Source organism: Rhineura floridana, chromosome 3 (genome assembly GCF_030035675.1).
Source record: "Rhineura floridana isolate rRhiFlo1 chromosome 3, rRhiFlo1.hap2, whole genome shotgun sequence".
Taxonomy (NCBI): domain Eukaryota; kingdom Metazoa; phylum Chordata; class Lepidosauria; order Squamata; family Rhineuridae; genus Rhineura; species Rhineura floridana.
This window is the reverse complement of record NC_084482.1, coordinates 76,246,908-76,266,758: the sequence shown is the minus strand read 5'-3', so window position 1 is coordinate 76,266,758 and position 19,851 is coordinate 76,246,908. Positions and strand designations below refer to the sequence as shown.

Genomic DNA, 19,851 nt, shown 5'->3' with positions numbered 1-19,851 from the left:
GAGGCCTACTGAAACAAAAAAGTATTTTGTTGTTATGTGCCTTCAAGTCGATTCCGACTTATGGCGACCCTATGAATCAGCAACCTCCAATAGCATCTGTCATGAACCACCCTGTTCAGATCTTGTAAGTTCAGGTCTGTGGCTTCCTTTATGGAATCAATCCATCTCTTGTTTGGCCTTCCTCTTTTTCTACTCCCTTCTGTTTTTCCCAGCATTATTGTCTTTTCTAGTGAATCATGTCTTCTCATTATGTGTCCAAAGTATGATAACCTCAGTTTCATCATTTTAGTTTCTAGTGATAGTTCTGGTTTAATTTGTTCTAACATCCAATTATTTGTCTTTTTTGCAGTCCATGGTATGTGCAAAGCTCTCCTCCAACACATTTCAGAGAAGTTGATTTTTCTCTTATCCGCTTTTTTCACTGTTCAACTTTCACATCCATACATTTGTCTTGCGAAATAGAAAAGGAACTTATTTTATTCTTCCCAATGAACAATTCTGCATAATACCTGTTGACATCTTACATCCCCGATTGTTCTCATCACCATTTATTGCAATCGTTTTTTGGGAAGGAAATGATAGGCTGTAAATGTTCTAATGTAATCTAAGCATACACATCCGGATTCTGGAAGAAGTCACGTTGAAATGGACGACAGCTGATCTTTAGCAAGTGAGTTTAAAGAACTCCAGCCTTTCTAATTGCGTTTCGGAAGCAAGGTAACACTTTCTTTTTTGACTCTATAGGCGTCCCATCCACTGCTATAGTTTTATTGGTTGGAAGAGCGTCAGCTGATTATCTCCCAGCAACTTTCAATATGGCGCTGTCCATATAACCTACTGAGAAGCGTGGGAATAAGTGCTGGTAGGTTGTACTGCATCTCGGAGGAAATATTCTGGGTTGAATGATGGATTAAGAGGGCTGGTAGTGGTTAGACTAGAAAAAATGTCATTCTGTTTCTATTATGGAACTTGTTTCCTTTCTCCCCCTCCGCCTTGATTTCTGGCGATTGCTTCACGATTCAGTCACTGAATCCTTTGCCCGTAGTGTGTAAATAAAGTATTTATTGTGTTATTCTCTCCATCCTATACTATCCGTGTCATGCTGGTTTGGCTCTGTTTGTGATTCGATAGAATGGGAGAAAGAGTGTGAAAAAACTGAATCTGAAGTGTTGTGTCTTTTCCCTTTTCTGGTGAAGTGGAAAGTTCCCAGTTGTGATCAGGTGCAGAAACCTACAGCCAGGATTGCAGAGTAAGGAATGCAATTATAGCCAACAAGGTGCAGCTAATCGAGGAGTCTCAGTTAAGTGTCAAATATTTAGAGTTAAATGGTTTTGAGAAAAAGTGATCAAGACCCTGTACTTTGATGCTTGTCTTCTCTGTGTTAAAACTCAGTTAGTCTTTTCTTTGGATACAAGTGTTTTCTCAAGGTGATTCTTTGATGAAGACCTTGAACTGCTAGCATTATCAACTCAGCTGTTGCTCCTGTATGTTGGAGGAAGATGATAGACTGCCTTCAAGTGGATCCCGACTTAAGGCAACCCTACGAACAGGGTTTTCATGGTAAGCGGTATTCAGAGGGGGTTTACTATTGCCTTCCTCTTGTTGGAGGGAAGTGTTTGGTATTTCATCCTTTCTTGCTTCAGTGCAGCAGTAGTAGGCAAGTAAGCACTTGCACCTCCTGCACCAATAGGATCTGCTGGGCTGCTATATGCCCTTGTCCTTAGGCAGCCAAGGTAGGACTTTGAGCCAGCATGGCTTTCGAAGCCATATAGCTAATCTGTACCAGCAGTACCTCACAGTATTTTGACTTAGAAACATAGGAAGCTGCCCTATACCGAGTCAGACCCCTGGCCCGGATAGTTCATTATTGTCTCTATTGACTGGCAGCAGTCCCCCAGGTTTTCAGACAGCTTTGCTCCTAGCGCTAGCGGTAGATGCCCAGAATTGTGATTTATCACTGAGCTATGCAGATTAGCTAGAGCACATATGAGAGCAGAAAGCAGAAACCAAACCAGCCTTGGGGAGCCATGCGCTGCCTTTTGCTGTTACCTCTGTTTTCCTTGGTTTCCACTGCCAGCTAAATGGTCCACTGTCAACTGACTCACCAGTGCAACTGGGTAGTTGACTTGGAGAATCCACCAGGAGGATAAGGGGGCAGGTTGCTTTTCACACAAGATAGCTCCTTCATCCTGATTTTTGGCAACCATATGCAGAAAGAGGGCAGCCTCACAGCCCCCAGTCAATCAACAGGTACTTACAATGGCGTGGAGTTTACTCTGGCAGAAATTTAAGTCATTAGCAGTTCTGAGTAATTACCTCATCACCACCACCCCTACTCTCTTGCTCCAAACCTTTGCTTCAGGGTGGAGGTATTGAGTGAGGAACTAAGAAAGAGGAGATGAAACGGCCTGGGCCATCTAGGCTGGGTGTTTCTCTTCTCTTTGGCTTGTGTTTCCCTTGTGGTTATAGCTGGTGGTGATTTGAAAATGGAGCTGAGAGGAAGTGGGAACAGAACTGTCTTTCCCATCTCCTTTCAATTCTACATTGCTGATCTCTCAGCAAAATCAGTACTTGGAGCCATGGCTGATAGTTTCTTGAATTTTAAAGTGTATTTGGAGGTCCCCTCTGGTCCAAGAGGGATCTAGGGTCCCAGACATCTGCCCAGAGGTTTGCTTCTAATGGCACTACTGTGAACAAGACACATCTGTGAGAGATATTAGGATTGTCTCCTAGTGCATTCTATACTAAATAGTAATACTACTTACACCAAATATTAGTAATTTTTTAAATAGCAGTTAGGAAATATTTTTGGGAAATAGTTCTGAGATCATAGATCTACATTGGAAAAGGCATGGGTTGAATATATGATGACACTGTAAATAAGTCCACAAGAGTTAATAGCCAAGACAGCTGCAGAGGAGAGGAGGTCATCTCTTTTGTGGCACATGCAAAAACTCAGGCTGATTTTATGTACGGTCTGTCCCTTTAAAAAATCAACCAACCAACCAACCTTGAGGACCACTTGTTCTTCAAAGCCGGTTAGGTGCTTTGCCCTAAGTTTGCTCACATTCTGTTCACCCCCCCCCAATAATAATCACTGCTTACTACCCATTTCTTCAAAGGTGGCCAGCTGTCAATAACATATGGTACAGTGCCCTTGTAAGCTGTCACTCATGCATGGAACAGCAGGTCTGAAAATTTACGCAACAGTAATGGTTTTTCTTATATTTTCAGAAAATACTTGGGAAGAAAGCTGAGCTGATGTCAAGCAAGTCTTTCCAGTGGATTTGGTATTTGAGGGGTACCTTAACTCCTTACAGAAGTACAGCAACTCCACAGCTTCAGGAAATCTGGAACATCTTGCCTTTAGTCGCTCTTCGAGTCAGAAATCTTTCTTTTGTGAAAGGCATGGATGGTAATCAGGCACAAGATATGGAAGCAGATGACAGTAATCAAGAGCAAAGTGTGGCTCGCTCACCTTCAGTGAGCACTAGTGGTGGCAGTGAGCCAGTAAAAAATGGTGGAACCCTGATCACTGAAGGGAAGGCAAAAATCATTTTCCCAAGTGCCAATGAAGTGTTCTACAACCCTGTCCAAGAATTCAACAGAGACCTTACGTAAGTAGACAGGAGGGGAAGATGGCCTGTGGGAATCTGTCTATGAATTATGGAAGAGGTTGCCCCACTGATTTTGGAAGGAAGAGGATGGGTACTTGGCATTGCTGAATTGAAGATAGCTTTGGAGTAATCTTATAATGAACAAGAGAGGAGCTGTGACAATTCCACAGTTGTGAACCTCCCTCTTCTGGTTCACTGAGTTCACTGAGTGAACTGGTTCACTGAGTGACTGCCTAGTCCACCTCCTCGAGTTCTTCCTGTGGTGAAGGTGGGTTGAGCTGTCTTTCATGTCCAGAAGGGTTATTGCACAGTGGTGGGCAGAAAGATTTAGTGGCTGCTGGACAGTGTATGTTCTTGGTGCTCAACTCTCCTGACTCACTTGGGGTCCCTTCAATGGTACAAGAATAGGCATATTTGGCACCAAAAGGAATCCTATCCCCCAGCTGCCCCAAGGCACCCTGGGGACAAGATGACCCTGGTGAAGCCTGCACCTGTGTCTCAGGTGGTCCCCTTCATTACCAGAAGGATCTTTGCAAGAGAGGGGATTGTACTCAAAGGATATGTGCCAGAGGGTGCACATCCTAGTTTTTGCCCACTTCCAAGGTCCTTTCGGTAATGACGATGGGTTAACTCCCCTTTGCTGCCCAGAAGGTTGATGAATGGGCCAGAGGGTGTGGGTCCTTGGTGTTCAATTCCTTCTCCCCTTGCATTCCTTTTGACAGTGAAGGGGCAGCCCCATTTGCTGCCAAAAAGTTTTCTGCCAAATAACTGGTAGTTTCAGGAATCCAGTAGGTGCCAGGATATTTTACTAATATAGTGATGATGCTTGTGTTCAATGAGCCCAAAACCTGATTTATCTGACATATTTTCCATGTGATTTGTTGATTCTGACACACTGCTCCCTGTTAATGTAACAGCCTGTAGTCACAACTGCTCGGTAGTTACAGGCTGAAAAATATGGGGTGGGGGAAGAGATACACCTTTAGTATGTATACTTTCAAGTTGAATGGCATATTACAGGGGTAGGGAACCTGTAGCCTTCCAGATGGATCTGGACTGCAGCTCCCATGATCGTTGCCTATTGTCCATGCTCGCTGGGGCTGATGTCTGTTGGAACTGACCAACATCTGCAGGCCCTGTGCTCTGGGAAATAAACACTTCTGAGGAAATGCAGGGCCTTTAGTACATTTGCATATCCTGGCTACAGAATAACAAATATTGCACTGATCTGAGTTGTGATAAACCCTGAGACCTCTCTGCCCTCCCATATATAGGTGTGCAGTCCTTACCGAATTCGTACGACTGCAGCTTTCATCAAAAGGGATTTCAAGTGAGTAGCAATGTTTTCCTCTTTATTCCATGCAAGGTCTAGCAGGAAAAGCCAGTGGTGCGTAAGAAGCACATGTAGTCATCTTTTAAGGCATGTTGATACCCCTGTTGCTGTCCTATAGTCCAGACATTGTAGTAATTCCCTTTCTGTCCACTGGCAGCAGTTTTTTCTTACAGAAGAAACGCTTGGCCAGGGCTGAAGTAGGAGGCGCTTCCCCCTTCTTCCCTGAAGCCGGTCTTTCTCCTGCCCTGGTAAATGGGTGCAGAAGGCGTGTGGATGCTCTGATCTCCCCTGCACTTACATTGCATGACTGATTGATCGATATACTGCCTTTCTGCCACAGCACCTAAGGCAATGTACACATTTAAAATACTAAAAGACAGAAATGATATAAAGTTGGCCCTGTGCGGTGGGGAACAGTCTGACTAGCGCAGGCCTTGATGTTGTCATTGCTTGCCTCCTTGCTCTCTTCTTTCCCCAATTCTGACTAGGGATTTTGTTCCTTTTGTTATGAACAGCTGTTCATTATTCCTGTTTAGGCAGCCTTGTATGCTGTTAGTAGCTATCTGTTGTGAACTAGCCAGACCCCACTCTGAAGGCTTGAGTATTGTTCCTAGAACTGTAGTATATAGATCTCCTTTAAGCATCGTTCTTTAGCCAAAATCCTGCTCTGTACTGTAAAAGAGCCATGAGCAGACCATTTCCCAGCGCTGTTCAACCTAATGTTGAATAGCATGCCATATTACAGTTGTACACAAATGGTTTAGGGATTGGCTGTCTATCATGGCAGGATCCCAGGGCCAGATTTCATATCAGTCTCTGCTACTCCCATCTGTTCCAGTTGCAGTCCCTGGTGAGGAGAAGGCCTCCAAAGTGATTGTGGACCTCTCCACAGAGGAAAGAGAGAATGCTTTTGAGCAGCCAGATCAGGAGGAGCATCGAGCTGCGGGAGTGGGAGAAGTATGCCAGGTGCTGTGTCCCTCTGGGTATAGTCTGGGGGTTTGAGGGTAATATGAGGGCACCTTGTTTTATTCAAGTGCTGAATGTATTTTGTCCCTTCTTTACCCTTGCCACCCCTTCTTTCTTTTCAAAATGTATTTATTTTATTTTATTTCTATGTGTTGTTTTATACATAATTATCTTTATCTATTAGATTTATATCCTGCCTTTCTTCCAGGAAGCTCAGGATGGCATACAAGATTCTCCTTTTATTTTCACAACAACCCTGTGAGGTAGTCCACTCCTGAAAAAGCTCCCTGGACCATTGGGGTGTGACAACCACTGCCTGGTCACAAATACCCCCCTTTTAGGGAAGGTGATTGAAAGGGTTGTGGTGCAGCAGTTGCAAGTATTCTTGGATGAAACAGATTATCTTGACCCATTCCAATTTGGGATCAGGCCTGGTTATGGGACTGAATTGGCTTTGGTCTCCCTAATGGGTTACTGTTATCAGGAGAATGACAGGGGAGTACAACCTTGTTATTCTTACTTGATCTTTTGGCATCTTTTGATACTACTTATGAGCCAATTTAGTGAGATGGGTATCGGATGCACTATTTTACAGTGGTTCTGATCCTATCTCCACGGTTGTTTTCAGAGAATAGCACTGGATGATTGTCTTTCGGTCCCCTGGCAGTTGTGCTGTGGGGTGCCGCAGGGTACCATCTTGTCCCTGATGCTGTTTAACATCTATATGAAGCCTTTGGGAGTGGTCATCAGGAGATTTAGCGCAAGGTGTCAGCAGTACGCTGATGATACCCAGCTCTATTTCTCTGTAACATCTGAATTGGAAGAGGCTGTGCAAGTCCTGGACCAGTGCCTGGACTCAGCGGTGGGCTGGATGAAGGCTAATAAACTGAGCCTGAATCCTAGCAAGACGGAGGTGCTGTGGATTTGTGGTTCCTAAGTTTGGATAATTTGTCAATTGCATGCTTTGGATAGGGTTGTACTTCCTCTGAAAGAGCAGGTCCATAGTCTGGGGTGCTCCTTGATCCATCCTTGTCACTAGAGGCCCAGATCTCAGTGGCTAGGAGTGCCTTTTACCAGCTTTGGCTGGTAAGACAGCTGTGGCCGTTTCTGGACCGGGATAGCCTGACCACTATTATCCATGCACTGATAACCTTCAGGCTGAATTACTGTAATGCACTGTATGTGGGGCTGCCTTTGAGGTTGTTGCCAAAGCTGTAGCTGGTGCAAAATGCAACAGTGCAATTACTCACTAGGGCAGGGTATCACCAGCATGTCACCCCACTGCTGAAAGAATTGCACTGACTGCCCATTGGCTACTGGGCCAGGTTAAAGGTTCTAGTTTTGGTGTACAAAGCCCTATACAACTTGGGACCAGGATACCTGAAATACTGTCTTATCCCTTATATACCCAGTCGATCACTATGCTCTGCAGGTGAGAGCCTCCTGCAGATACCGTCTTATCAGGAGGTCCATTTCACACAACATAGGAAACAGACCTTTAGTGTAGTGGCACCTACCCTTTAGAATCCCCTCCCCTTAAATATTAGACAGGCACCATCTCTGTTGTATTTTCAGCAGCGCCTGTTGAAGGCCTTTCTTTTTCAACAATCCTTTTATTTATTGATTTATATCTCACCCTTCCTCCCAGCAAGAGCCCAGGGCTGCTTTAAGTGGAGTCCTTATCCCAGTCTGTGTTTGTGTTGGAATTGCTTTTTAAAATGTTTTTAAAGCTTTTTTATTAAAGATGTTTTTAAATATGCTTTGTTTTAATATATTTTAAAGTCTGTTTTTAAAATATTTTAGAGTGTTTTTAGTGTTTTGTTTGCCACTCTGGGCTTCTTCTGGGAATAAGGTTGGGATATAAATTTAATAAATAAATAATGAAAAATAATAATAGATTGGGCTAGGAGATAGTGACTGATCTAAAGTCACCCAGTGAGATTCATGTCTGAGTGGGGGATTTAAACCTGGGTCCCACCAGTCTGAGTTTGACGTGGTAGCCACTATACTATACTATACTGCTGTCTTACAAGTTGTGATTGTAAGTTCTCTGTTTGGGACAGGGACCTGTCTCTTTCTCTTCCCCCCCCCCCAACCACCTCACCTCTCTTTCTGTCTTGCTTGTATTTCTCAGAGAAGTGCTGTGTGTTGACAGAATACAAATAACATTCTTCATGATATAACATAGGATTGGAGGATCATTTCAGTGTTCTTTTGTATCTAAAGGTGAAATATGCCACCACTTAAATATTGCCTGGGTTGTCAGTGGTGACCAAATGCTCCACTGAATACCATCTTACACTGTCTTCCTTGCCTGCCCGACCCCAAGCTTGAGCCTGGGTTTTGTCGCTCATTCTCAAGTAAGAAGGTTGAGACCTGGGGAAAGTCTGGTGATTTGGACACATGTTGGAACATTCTCAAGACTGGCCCAGCCTTTGAGGATCTGTTTCAAAAATCAACTTGTGTTGATTTTATCATGTAAATTGATCACAAGACCATAAAGCACAAAAGAAAAGGTTTGCTTCCAGCAATTGCTTCTTGGAACTGCTGTAATGTTGCGCTTTATAGGCAAGGGCCCCCCATGCAGTTGTTGTTGTTGTTGTTATTAATTACATTTGTATACCAGCCCATAGCCGAAGCTCTCTGGGCGGTTTACAGCAATTAAAAACATTAAAAACAAATATACAAATATACAAATTTAAAACACTTAAAAAAAACAATTTAAAAACACATGCTAAAATGCCTGGGAGAAGAGGAAAGTCTTGGCACCAGGCGCACCTCGTAAGGAAAATCATTCCATAATTTGGAGGCTACCTGAGCCTCAAGTGACAAAGATGGTTCTAGGAGAACCCCTAAGCTATGAACCTACTCCTTCAGGGGGAGTGCAACCCCACCCAGGACAGGTTGAACATCCACCATCCGGTCAGAAGAACCACCCACTAGCAGCATCTCAGTCTTGTCTGGATTGAGCCTCAGTTTATTAGCCCTCATCCAGTCCATAGTCGCAGCCAGGCACCGGTTCAGCGCATTGACAGCCTCACCTGAAGAAGATGAAAAGGAGAAATAGAGCTGCGTGTCATCAGCATACTGATGGCAACGCACTCCAAAGCTCCGGATGACCACACCCAACAGTTTCATGTAGATGTTGAACAGCATGGGGGACAGAAGTTAGCTGTTGTGTTCATTATTAGCAAGCCATCTGTGGAGCAAAATTGCTCCTGGACCTCCCACCACCTCTGTCCTAGATATTTTTCCTGTTCCTCTGTAGGATGGAGTCCGAGTGCTGGAGGCCTTGGCTGCTTCTGGATTACGCTCCATCCGGTTTGCAAAAGAGGTACCTGGTCTTCAGAGTGTGGTGGCTAATGACTTATCTGCCAAGGCTGTTGAGCTCATAACCCAAAACATTCAGCTCAATGATGTGGAACACCTAGTGACTCCAAGGTTATTAGATGCCCGGTAAGTAAAGGTCTTCCATTTAGAGCAGGGATGAGAAACCTGTGGCCTTCCACTTGTGGTTAGACTCCAGTTCCTATCACCCTCAGCCAGCATGGCTAATGGTTGGAAATGGTGGGAGTTGTATTCCAGCAACATCTGGAGGACTACAGGTTTAGGGCCTGGGTGCTGGATTTCTCATCCTTCTTTTCAGAAGGAATTAGGCCACTGTTTTCTTTTTCTTTTTTGGATGTGGAGCTTCTGAATGTCTCAAGCTGACACACACTTTCTCTCTCTCTCTCTCTCTCTCTCTCTCTCTCTCTCTCTCTCTCTCTCTCTCTCTCTCTCTCACACACACTCTCACACTCTCACACTCTCACACTCTCACACTCTCACACTCTCACACTCTCACACTCTCACTCTCTCTCACTCTCTCTCTCACACACTCTCACACTCTCTCTCACTCTCTCTCACTCTCTCTCACTCTCTCTCACACTCTCTCTCTCTCACTCTCTCACACTCTCTCACACTCTCTCACACTCTCTCACACTCTCTCACACTCTCTCACACTCTCTCACACTCTCTCACACTCTCTCACACTCTCTCACACTCTCTCACACTCTCTCACACTCTCTCACACTCTCTCACACTCTCTCACACTCTCTCACACTCACACACTCACACACACACTCACACACAGGATGCTGATGTACCAGAGCAAGGCAGCGAAAGACCTTTTTGATGTCATTGATTTGGACCCATATGGAAGCCCTTCTATATTTCTGGATGCTGCAGTTCAGAGTGTGAGTGAAGGAGGTGAGCTGATAGCTTCATTCACTTTCATTGTTGGCAATGGTGATTTTTAAAACACGGATCTCCAAGCCTTTCTTTACCTAAGGGGATCTCTTCTACTTTTTTGTCACCCGGAAGAAACAGTTTTTCTATGGATTTCAGACAACATCTGGTTATATCTATAAAGTAAAGACCATTGCATTGCCTTGACTTAGGATGGGAAAACAAACAGTGATGTTCCTTCTGAAGGTTGTCAGGTGCTCAAGCATTATTGGGACACTGGAAAGGGCATGGTGGGAAAGAGCACTGCAAGCTAGGACTTTGCGACAGACTTGTCTTTTGACATATTATATGGCAGTCTGGCTGGGCAAGTTTCTAAAGCTCTCTGAGGACTGGAAGACTCCTGTAAAAGTGAATTTGCTCATTTTATCTTAGCTGCCCTTTGACATCTGAACTCTGTGTATTCCTTCCCTGCCTTCTGAGACAGAAGAGGGTTGTCATTTCCTATGCACAGATAGAAACTGAAGTCAGCAAATATAATGGTTTGGCTGTGGGCTTTGTGACAGAGCAGCAGTCCAAACTGAGGTCTTAGCACTATGTCCTTTGACTGTTGTTGTATTGCTTGATGCCTCTTGGGGGAGCAAAGGGCTGTATTGTATCTTCTGCCACTTGCCTCCACTTTTGGGTTACTGTTGCAGGCCTGCTGTGTATCACATGCACCGACATGGCTGTAATGGCTGGGAACTCTGGGGAGACCTGCTACAGCAAATATGGGGCCATGTCTATCAAGGCCAAATTCTGCCATGAGATGGTGAGTAGAATGAGGTGCCAGGAACCAAGATCTACAAGCCCATGACTCGTTGCCATATCTGTTTATCCTTTGGCCCATCTTTTGCCGTGCTCAAGAGAAAATGTATGCTTCCAAGCTAGTTCTGCAAAAGCAGGTGATATTAACCCCCAGCGCTTTGCAGGTATCCTTGTCATAAATAAGGCTGTAGTTTCACTCTTTTTCTTCCAGCTTGGCAGTCCTCTGCTGTACTGAGGCACACATGATCAAGACTAACCTCAAGAAAACAAAGAACGGCTCATAAATGATGAAACATAATGTGACATTTCCATATATTCCTATGTGAATGGTACATTAAGACTCAAAGGTTCATGGGTAACCAAGTAATGTTAACTGTCTAAAAGTCAAAAATAGCTCTTACTGCTGCAGCTTCTCTCTTCCTTCAGGCACTGCGGATTATCCTGCACAGCCTTGATCTGCGTGCCAACTGCTACCAGCGCTACATTGTCCCACTCTTATCTGTCAGTGCTGATTTCTATATTCGTGTTTTTGTCCGAGTCTTTACTGGGCAGGCCAAGGTCAAAGCTTCTGCCAGGTGAGCTGGCCCTAGACTGCGTATCAAAGTCCCAGCTATGCTCCCCTTACTGGGAAATAAACAATATCTCTCTCTCCTGTGTGGCTTTCCACTGTGTTCTCAGTTAGCTGAGTTAACAGGGACCTTGTCTACTACACCCAATAGGTGCATCTGGGCTTTTCTTTTCCTCCCTCTCCTTTGTATCCAAGCCTGCTACATGGCAGTCATTCTGTTTTTCTCAACAGCAAACAGGCCTTTGTCTATAACTGTGTGGGCTGTGGCTCGTTTCATATCCAGAGACTTGGCAAGATGGCTAACAATGGAAACAAGTAAGAGAGCTGGGGGATTTTAATGGAACTTTCTAGCAGCAGTTCTCTCTGGCCTGCTGCCTGAGCCGATTGGGTGGGTGGATGGATTCCAGGAACAACTGTGTTGCCAGATGTTCCTGTGCTGACTGAGGTGGGAAACCCGTTTCCTGGGTAGCGCTCTTAATTAGGCATCCTCTTGCATGGGGTTGATGGAAACTTTTCCCTTGTTCTCAGCTTTTTGGCCCTCTAATTTTAAAAAAGCAAAGAGCTTTGCTTGCAGTCATGTCTCTTGAGGTTCACAAGAGTCAGAAGCAGGGGGAAATGTGTTATTTCTATGAGGAAAGGAGGGGCGTGTCTGCCACAACTTTTAGTTAGAGTGAAAACTATGTCAACTCCTTTGTGGATGTTGCCTATCGGCATAATGAATTATCAGCAAACTAGAACAGATTTTGGGGCAGTGAAGGTCAATGTCTGAACCCCTAGCAGGTGCTGTACACATGTCTCTTCTGTTTGATGCCAGACATAGTGGATGCGGTTCTCCATTACCAGTCAGAGTCATACTGGCAATCTGACTCATGGTTGTTTAAACAATATTTATTTATAATACAGACTCGGTCAGTTAGCAAGCAATAGTTAATCAACGGGAGAATGAAACAAAAAAGAAAAGAATCTGTCCCATCTATCCGATGAGGTGCTTAATTCTTGCTCTTGCTGTCTTTAACCAAACAACAGTTTCAACTACAAGGCTGCCTTTGGGCCTCCTGTGGGGCCATCCTGTGAGCATTGTCACCAGCGCCACCAGGTGAGTCCAGGTGATCTCTAAGCCTCAAACTGTGTCCCTGGCCAAAAGAGCTCAAGCTGATCCTTGGTCTTCTCCCCCTCCTCCTGCAGCTGGGTGGCCCTCTGTGGGCAGAGCCACTCCATGATGTGGAGTTTGTCCAGCGAGTCCTGTCAGCAGTTGGGAGCAACCCAGGGCGCTTCCGAACAAGTCAGCGGATTCAGGGCATCCTGAGCATGGTGATGGAGGTGAGGATAACTGTCCAAAAGATGATGGTGACTGCCAGACAGGCACCATCACTCTTTAGTTCATCCCCAGGTGCAAGGAAGTTAGGTTACTGTTAGGTTACTACATGGCAAGCTATGGAGTTGAGCAAATTCTCAGTACGAACAAATGAGAACAGTACCATGGGGTGACTTATTTGGTATAGAAACATCAACAGGAAGAGTATGTTTTGTACTTGGCTAGAGATGTAAAATTTCTGGAAATTTTGAAGCCATGCAAAAAACCCAGAAAGTTTTGGAAAAATTGAAAAAATGCAATATTTGCACTTTTTACAGATTGAAAGTCACGTTGTTACTTCAGGATCATCAAATGTAATTATGTACAAGTTGGTTTGGCATAAACTTACCACATTTGGTATATTAAAAGTACATTTTATTCAAACAATTTTACAAACTGAATTTACTTTTTTAATTTTTTACTTTTTTTTGCAACAAATGGATCTACAAGATCCTAGAAACACCTGAACTGTAAGGAACCTCTTTGGTTTTCCAGTTTATGAGGAGCAGACAAAAAACAATTTTTAAAAAGCAAAAGAAACCATTATTAATAACAAAGAAAATTATTTATGTCTCTGCTAGTCCTCCACAGTGTCAAGCAGACATAAAGCATCCATTCCCATAAAAAGAACTGAGAAAAAAGGGGGGACCAAGATTCAATGAAACATTTTATTCATCATGCTAAAATAAAACATTCCATAATCTATTTTTCCTTCAATTTTTTCAATTTTTCGGGGGAAAAAAGGCTTTGGGAAAAAAATGGTTTTTTTCTGAATTTTCTGGGTTTTTTTCCAGGCCTCCACATCTCTCTACTTGGCCCCTTTTTCATAAAGGGTAGTGGCTTTCAAGCTATGTTCCAGGGGGCCCTGTGGTTCCTTGGAAACCTATCCAATGAGAAAATCAGTAGACCAAAAAAAAAAAAATGGAAAGAAGGAAGGGGGATGGAAAAGGAGGGAAAGAAGCAATGGTGGATATACCTGAAAAAGAGCTGGACTGGCACAACTAGTCTTCTGCAATCCACAACAGCAGCAGAATATAAGTCTCTGGTTGTGTTCTGGTGAGTGCTCTCAATTTGTGTTGAGGAAGATAAGACTTAGCAAAGGAGTTCACTTTAGAGCAGGGATGGGGAGTCGGTGGGCCTCCAGATGATGTTGGAAAGTCCACCTTCCATCACCTCTCAGTGTAGACTGTGATGGCTGGGGCAACAGCATCTGTGTCTCTGCACTGGAGCGTTCCTCAAATCTCATAATGAGCAGAAGTCCTGAGGCAGATGAATCTGTGTGAAAAGGATTCTCTGAACGTAGAAAACTGACCAGTGGACTCTGGTCAATGAGCAATCTAGAAATGGGATGGATGGATAAAAAAATTAATTGAAAGTTTAAAAACTGCTGTCACAAGATCTTAGTTTGCTAAGATTTCATAAAATAAACTAGTGCTGTCTCCTTTATTGCAGCAGTAGGGCAAATACCCTGTTTAATTTGATTCTATTTGTATGATAGGAACTCAGTGATGTCCCTCTCTATTACACCCTCGATAATCTCAGCAAAACCATCCGTTGCAGCAGTCCTTCCCTGTTGCAGTTCAGGTAAGATTGGGGCCTGTGTTACCAGAGCCTATCCTTATCCTTAAAAAAAAGTATGTAGAGAGGGCTTGTAGTGTATGATAGAATGGGCAGGGATCATTTAGTTGTTGGCAGAGCCAGGTTTTGAAAGCCTTTATAGATCCATACAGGGGCATTGTGCCTTCCTTGGTTTTCTGACTGCCTCAGTGTACCCAGCAGTTTTGTATGGCTTAAGCTGAAAGGGCCCTACTATGTGACACTATGTTTTCTGATAGCAAGGGTGGCTAACCTGAGGCCCTCCAGATGTTGCCAGACTACAGCTCCCATTATCCTTGCCTATTGGGCACCCTGGTTGAAGCTGAAGGCCACATATTTCCCATCCCAGTCCTGTAGAGTACCCTGGGACTCCCTGGGACTTCAGACTTGAGTAGGCTAGTCCTGTTGTGCTAGGTTGCTGCTAGAGCTTTGTTCCATCATGCAGGAGGCCCTAGGCCCTGTTGCCCAAACTGACAGGCTGTCCAATAGGTTCCTCCTCTAGGCAATACAGTTTTTCTCCTGGATCCAAGACACAACTGCTTCTAGGCTGGGGTCTGACAGATTGAGGGTGATTTTTTTGAAAAAAATAATTGCATAATGTGGAAAGAATGACACGATAGTTGGGAAGAGTAAGTTGACAGGCTCTAGCGCTCTGACTTCAACAAGCAAGAGATATTTAGGGAGGTATAACAAAATGGTCTGGATCGTACCAAATTGGAATCTTGTGTTCTAATTATGGTTTAACAGGTGGCATTAGCTACAGCATTGTCTCCATTTTTTGAAATGAAGAATTGGCTCTAAAGTGAAATCTTCTACTTTTTCTATTGGAGTTTTTCCTTTTGGAAATTAGGGGTCTCTGTGCAGAACTTCTCTGCGTTTCTTTTCCAGGTCAGCTCTTCTCCAGGCTGGTTATCGGGTGTCGCTGTCCCATGCCTGCAAGAACACCATCAAGACAGATGCGCCGCCCTCTGTCCTTTGGGACATCATGCGCTGCTGGGTGAGCAAGGCCTTACCCTTTGCATAAAGGAGGCTTCCTTTGTGCATCTTTTACCATAGGCGCTTCCAGAATAGCTGCAGAGTTGTTCTCAGTTTTCAGGCTTCAGCTTGTAGCGCTGTTTTGTGTATGTGCGGTGATGGGACATGCAGGCCTGTATCATGTTTTTGCATCAGGAGTGTGGAAACGTTTTCAACACAAGAGCCGTGTCTCCTCATGGGCAACTTTAAAAGGATTGCATACCAGTGATGGGGGGCAGGGGCAAGATGCAAAATTTTATTTATTTTATTATTTATGTATTTTACATATCTAGCCAAGCAGCTCAAGATGGCATACAAACATGGTTCTCTCCCTTCCAATTTTGTTCTCACAACCCTGTGAGGTGGATTAGGCAGAGAGAGGCAGTGACTGGCCCACGATCACCCACTGAACTTTGTGGCCAGTGGGGATTTGAACCCTGGTCACCCAGTAGGTTCTATTTTAGCCACCTCGAGCTACACTCTTTCTGCATGTATATTTTGCTGTTTGAGTCTGGTCAGATAAAGAGCCCACAAGACACAGCCTTGAGAAATTTGTGAAGGACTAACTTCCAGCCATGCTTCATCTGATGTTTGTTGTTTCATTTGCCTGTTCCCTTTCACCTCTTGGTTAAAATCACGAGGTTGAACTCACTCCCCATTCTCTTCCTCCTGCCTGTCCTCCAACTTTAGGAGAAACTCAATCCTGTGAAAAGAGAGCGCCTTTCAGAGAGCAGCCCAGCTGCCCGCATCCTTTCTGTAGAACCCAAGTAAGTCCTGAGGATTTACTGCAAAACCGGGTGTTGGATGGGCAAATATGGGCCTTGTATCAATTGGGAAATAGCTTATTGGCAGGAAACTGTGGTGATCACTGGAGGGGTGGGGGGATGACAAGATAGCAAAATACCTGGAAGGGGGGGTGTATGCTCAAATGTGTTGTTTAGCTGAGAAGCTGTCCCATTCTGACTTAGAAGATAGTGAGTTATTATCCCCCTTTGTGACAGGCTGGGCCCACTAAAAGGGCCCCACTGAGTTTGATTTCTTTTTGCCTTCCTTCCTTGCTTGACTGTAAACTCTGCAGGCTGCAGGCATCCTTCACTGTCCGGGCAGATGCTAATCCTAGATCACGAAAGCAAGGCCTCAAAAGGTTCCAGCTGAATCCTGAGCCTTTTTGGGGTCCAAAAGCAAGAGCCAAAGCTGGGTAAGATTCACAGGGAACCAGGGTGTGCTGGGATCAAATAAGCAGTTTATGTTCTCTACTCTGGGATGGGAAATAAAGTTTGGGGGCAGGGTTAGAAGGAAGACAGGGCGGAATTCCATTCCTGCTGGTTAACAATGGTGCCAGAATTGTGCTTTGGGCTATGAATTATTTTTAATCGTGTCTGTGAAAGAAAGCCTGATGATAAGAGCTATACTCTTGGTGCCTTTCAGGGCCACCTCTCCCCACTCAGTATCTACCACATTGTGGTTACTGCTGCCACCAGCTCTGGTCCTTGCCCAGGTTGCTGTCATGCCTCTCCTGGATAGTTTTGCCCATGCTGTCTGGGCCTTTCCAGTGCTAAAGCAGATTGACATCTTCCATCTCCCCATATGACTTAGTATCCTTGGAGTATTGGCTGCAGCTTTACATTGTGAACAGTTGTGACAGGGACACCATAGCACAAGCAGCGGCCTCCTTGGCTCTAGTCTAACATGTCTGTTGGGGGTAGGGGTGGGATCTCTTCCTCCCTGCAAGAAAAGAGAAAGCTACACCAGAACAAGAGGAAAGACTGTGCAGGACAGAGTGATGGGGCCCACCTGAAGAACTTCCGCTGCAAACGGTTCCGGGAAGTGAGTAGCCATACCTGCCATGGTGTTGCTTGGAACTGAAGGTGGGGAAGATGGGTAACTGTTGGGGAGGACTGTGAAATAAACTGGGTAGCTTATTTGGGGGATTTGAGTGGTACTGACAGCACAAGCCAGGGAATAACTGCTTAGAGTGTACTGGAGCAGGGTCATGGTCCTCTCTTCCACTTTTTGATATTCTTTGGGCTTTTCCCTATGTCTAAGCACACAGCATGTGCTGTGCCATCTGTGCTGCTAAAGTTCCTTTAGCTTTTACTGATAGCAAATGGAGAGAAGTCTCAGATGAGCAGGCAATTCTACTGTCTCATCCTCTTGATGTACCTGTGACACTAACTGGATGCCACGCCATAGAGGTCTGAAGCAAAGCAGCCAGCGGGGTGTGTGTGTATGTGTGTGCTTTGAAGCATTGAGAGGAAGAGTGGGCTTTTAATCTATTCTCAGGCGGCCTGTTTTGTCCTGAAATTCCTTGTTGGTGTCATGGAATTGTATTTACCTTAGAGGCATGGGTCTGGAGCCCTTCCAAGTAAATGCAGCTTGACTGACATGGCTTTGTTACACTGCAGGTAGCTTGTCTCTCTGATATGTCAAATAAAGTTTTTATGAGCATACTTTTCAGTCTCTCTTTGTTGCAGCTGCTACCAAGCAGAGGGTATGATGGAAAACCTGCATCTCTACATCTGGCTTAGGGGAGTCAGCTGTCCTCCATAACCCTTTTAAGCCCAGCTACCATTGCCATGTCCCACAAATAATTGTGGCTAAATCCCATTCTTTGGCTGGTATGATTCAATGAAGAGTAAAGTAAATCACTTCTTTTAAGCAGCCTACACAACTTACTAGATGCTTTACAGCTGCTCTTACAGAAATGGCAGACAGCAAGAACAGGAGGTTCCTTGAGCCCCTGTTGGGCTACCGTATTTGCCTGGGTGGTCACAAGTTGTGCAGGCCTGCTTTAATCTTACTCTTCATGTTTTAAAACTGCTTGATTTATTTATTTATTGAATTTATTAGTCATCCATCTGGCTGGCTGTCCAGCCACTCTGGGCGACGTACAAAATAGGCATACAATACCTAGACATTAAAAATCTAAGAACAATGAAGATAAAATCTAACCCACCCCAAAAGCCTGCCTGAAGAGCCAGGTCTTCAAGGCCTGGCGGAAACTCATCACGGAAGGGGCATGGCAGAGATCATTTGGGAGGGAGTTCCACAGGGTGGGGGCCACAACTGAAAAAGCCCTCTCTCTAGTCCTCACCAGTTTGGCTGTTTTAACTGATGGGATGGAGAGAAGGTCTTTTGAGGCTGATCTTGTTGGGCGGCATAGCTGATGATGCTGAAGGCACTCCTTTAGATAGACTGGGCCGAAACCGTATTGGGATTTAAAGGTCAAAACCAACACCTTGACGCTTGAGGCTGCAAGTGGGCTGTTAACGATCCCTGGAGGACTTGGTATGTTGGACCTGTGTATAAAACTAATAGGAAGGCAAATACAACCAGAGATGTAGCATTGGGTTCAGTTCCCAGACTAGCTAGACTCCTTAGGCTAAGCAGCCAATTTCTCTTTTGGCCAACTGCTTGAGCACCACAATCCAAACTGAGTGCAAGGACTTGAACACCTTAGTTATGATGTACTGCTGAATGCTATTTTTCCTCACAGGGCAATTGTTCGCTAGGGGACAAATGCCGCTACTCTCATGAGATGGAAGGAGAGACAGAGGAAAACACCACGGCAGCACCTTGACCAGAAACAGTCCCGAGGATCTGCTTCATCTTGGTTTTTATTTTTGCAGTAAACAGAGAGCCTTTATTTTCAAATGACTGTCCATTTAATGTGCCTGCCATTAAATAATAGTGTTAATCCTTTGATGGCTGCTTGGTTTGTTTTAGGTTATCCACCAGACCACATATAAGTTGCCCAAATATAGATCAGCTATCATGAACCTACCCATGAACCTGAGGAAAGGCAAGGATGAACTTCAAATGCTGTAAGGGAAAGAGCAGATTGTCCCTGTTGCTAATCTGCTCCACTTCCCCTTAGAAGATATTTTAAGATTATTCTCGTGCTGCTTCACCAGTAACTGTTACATTTTTCCATTCTAAATGAGCACAAGGCTAGGTTCTCCAAACTAGTATTAGAAAATCCTGCTTCCTCCTCCGTTACCCTGTTTAACCCCACAGGCCTCTCACAGATGGCATGTGCAATAATCGGCAAGGATAAAAGCATATGCTTTGTGTAAACACAGTTTTGATTTATGGTACTATGAAGTATAAAACTTTGTAACTTAGGCAGTAAGCCTGTTACATTCTTACACAGAAGTGAGTCCTATTGAGTTCAAATGCCAATAGTAGGAATGCCCTTAACTATTAGTCAAGATACCCTCAAACCCTAGTCGCTCACCTCTTTTTTAAGTAGTACTGCTGCAGGAGTCATGAAAGTAGACAACAGGATAGGGGGTGGTTTTTAGGCTGTAAGGAGGCTACCTTGACAAGCCACCACTAAAATATCATCCCCCTATACTGTTAGTGCTCCTTA

The 19,851-nt window shown here is 44.5% G+C and overlaps 1 protein-coding gene across 3 annotated transcripts; it reads left to right on the top strand.

The window, feature by feature from the left end:
• Nucleotides 1–761: 761 nt before the first annotated feature.
• TRMT1 (tRNA methyltransferase 1) lies at nucleotides 762–19,182 on the top strand. 3 transcript variants are annotated; one of them, XM_061616693.1, is made up of 19 exons: nucleotides 762–862; nucleotides 1,197–1,299; nucleotides 1,416–1,560; nucleotides 3,235–3,617; nucleotides 4,892–4,947; nucleotides 5,789–5,916; nucleotides 9,185–9,372; nucleotides 10,049–10,164; nucleotides 10,839–10,951; nucleotides 11,374–11,522; nucleotides 11,747–11,830; nucleotides 12,542–12,611; nucleotides 12,701–12,835; nucleotides 14,368–14,453; nucleotides 15,354–15,462; nucleotides 16,170–16,246; nucleotides 16,558–16,677; nucleotides 17,186–17,306; nucleotides 18,976–19,182. In XM_061616693.1, exons 3-19 carry the CDS (start codon nucleotides 1,558–1,560, stop codon nucleotides 19,057–19,059), a joined length of 2,022 nt encoding a protein of 673 aa, XP_061472677.1. In that variant the 5' UTR covers nucleotides 762–862; nucleotides 1,197–1,299; nucleotides 1,416–1,557; the 3' UTR covers nucleotides 19,060–19,182. The 3 variants fall into 3 exon arrangements, with proteins under 3 accessions (XP_061472677.1, XP_061472676.1, XP_061472678.1); XM_061616692.1 differs by having other exon boundaries at nucleotides 1,197–1,560; XM_061616694.1 differs by lacking the exon at nucleotides 1,197–1,299 and having other exon boundaries at nucleotides 794–862.
• The last annotated feature ends 669 nt before the right edge of the window (nucleotides 19,183–19,851 follow it).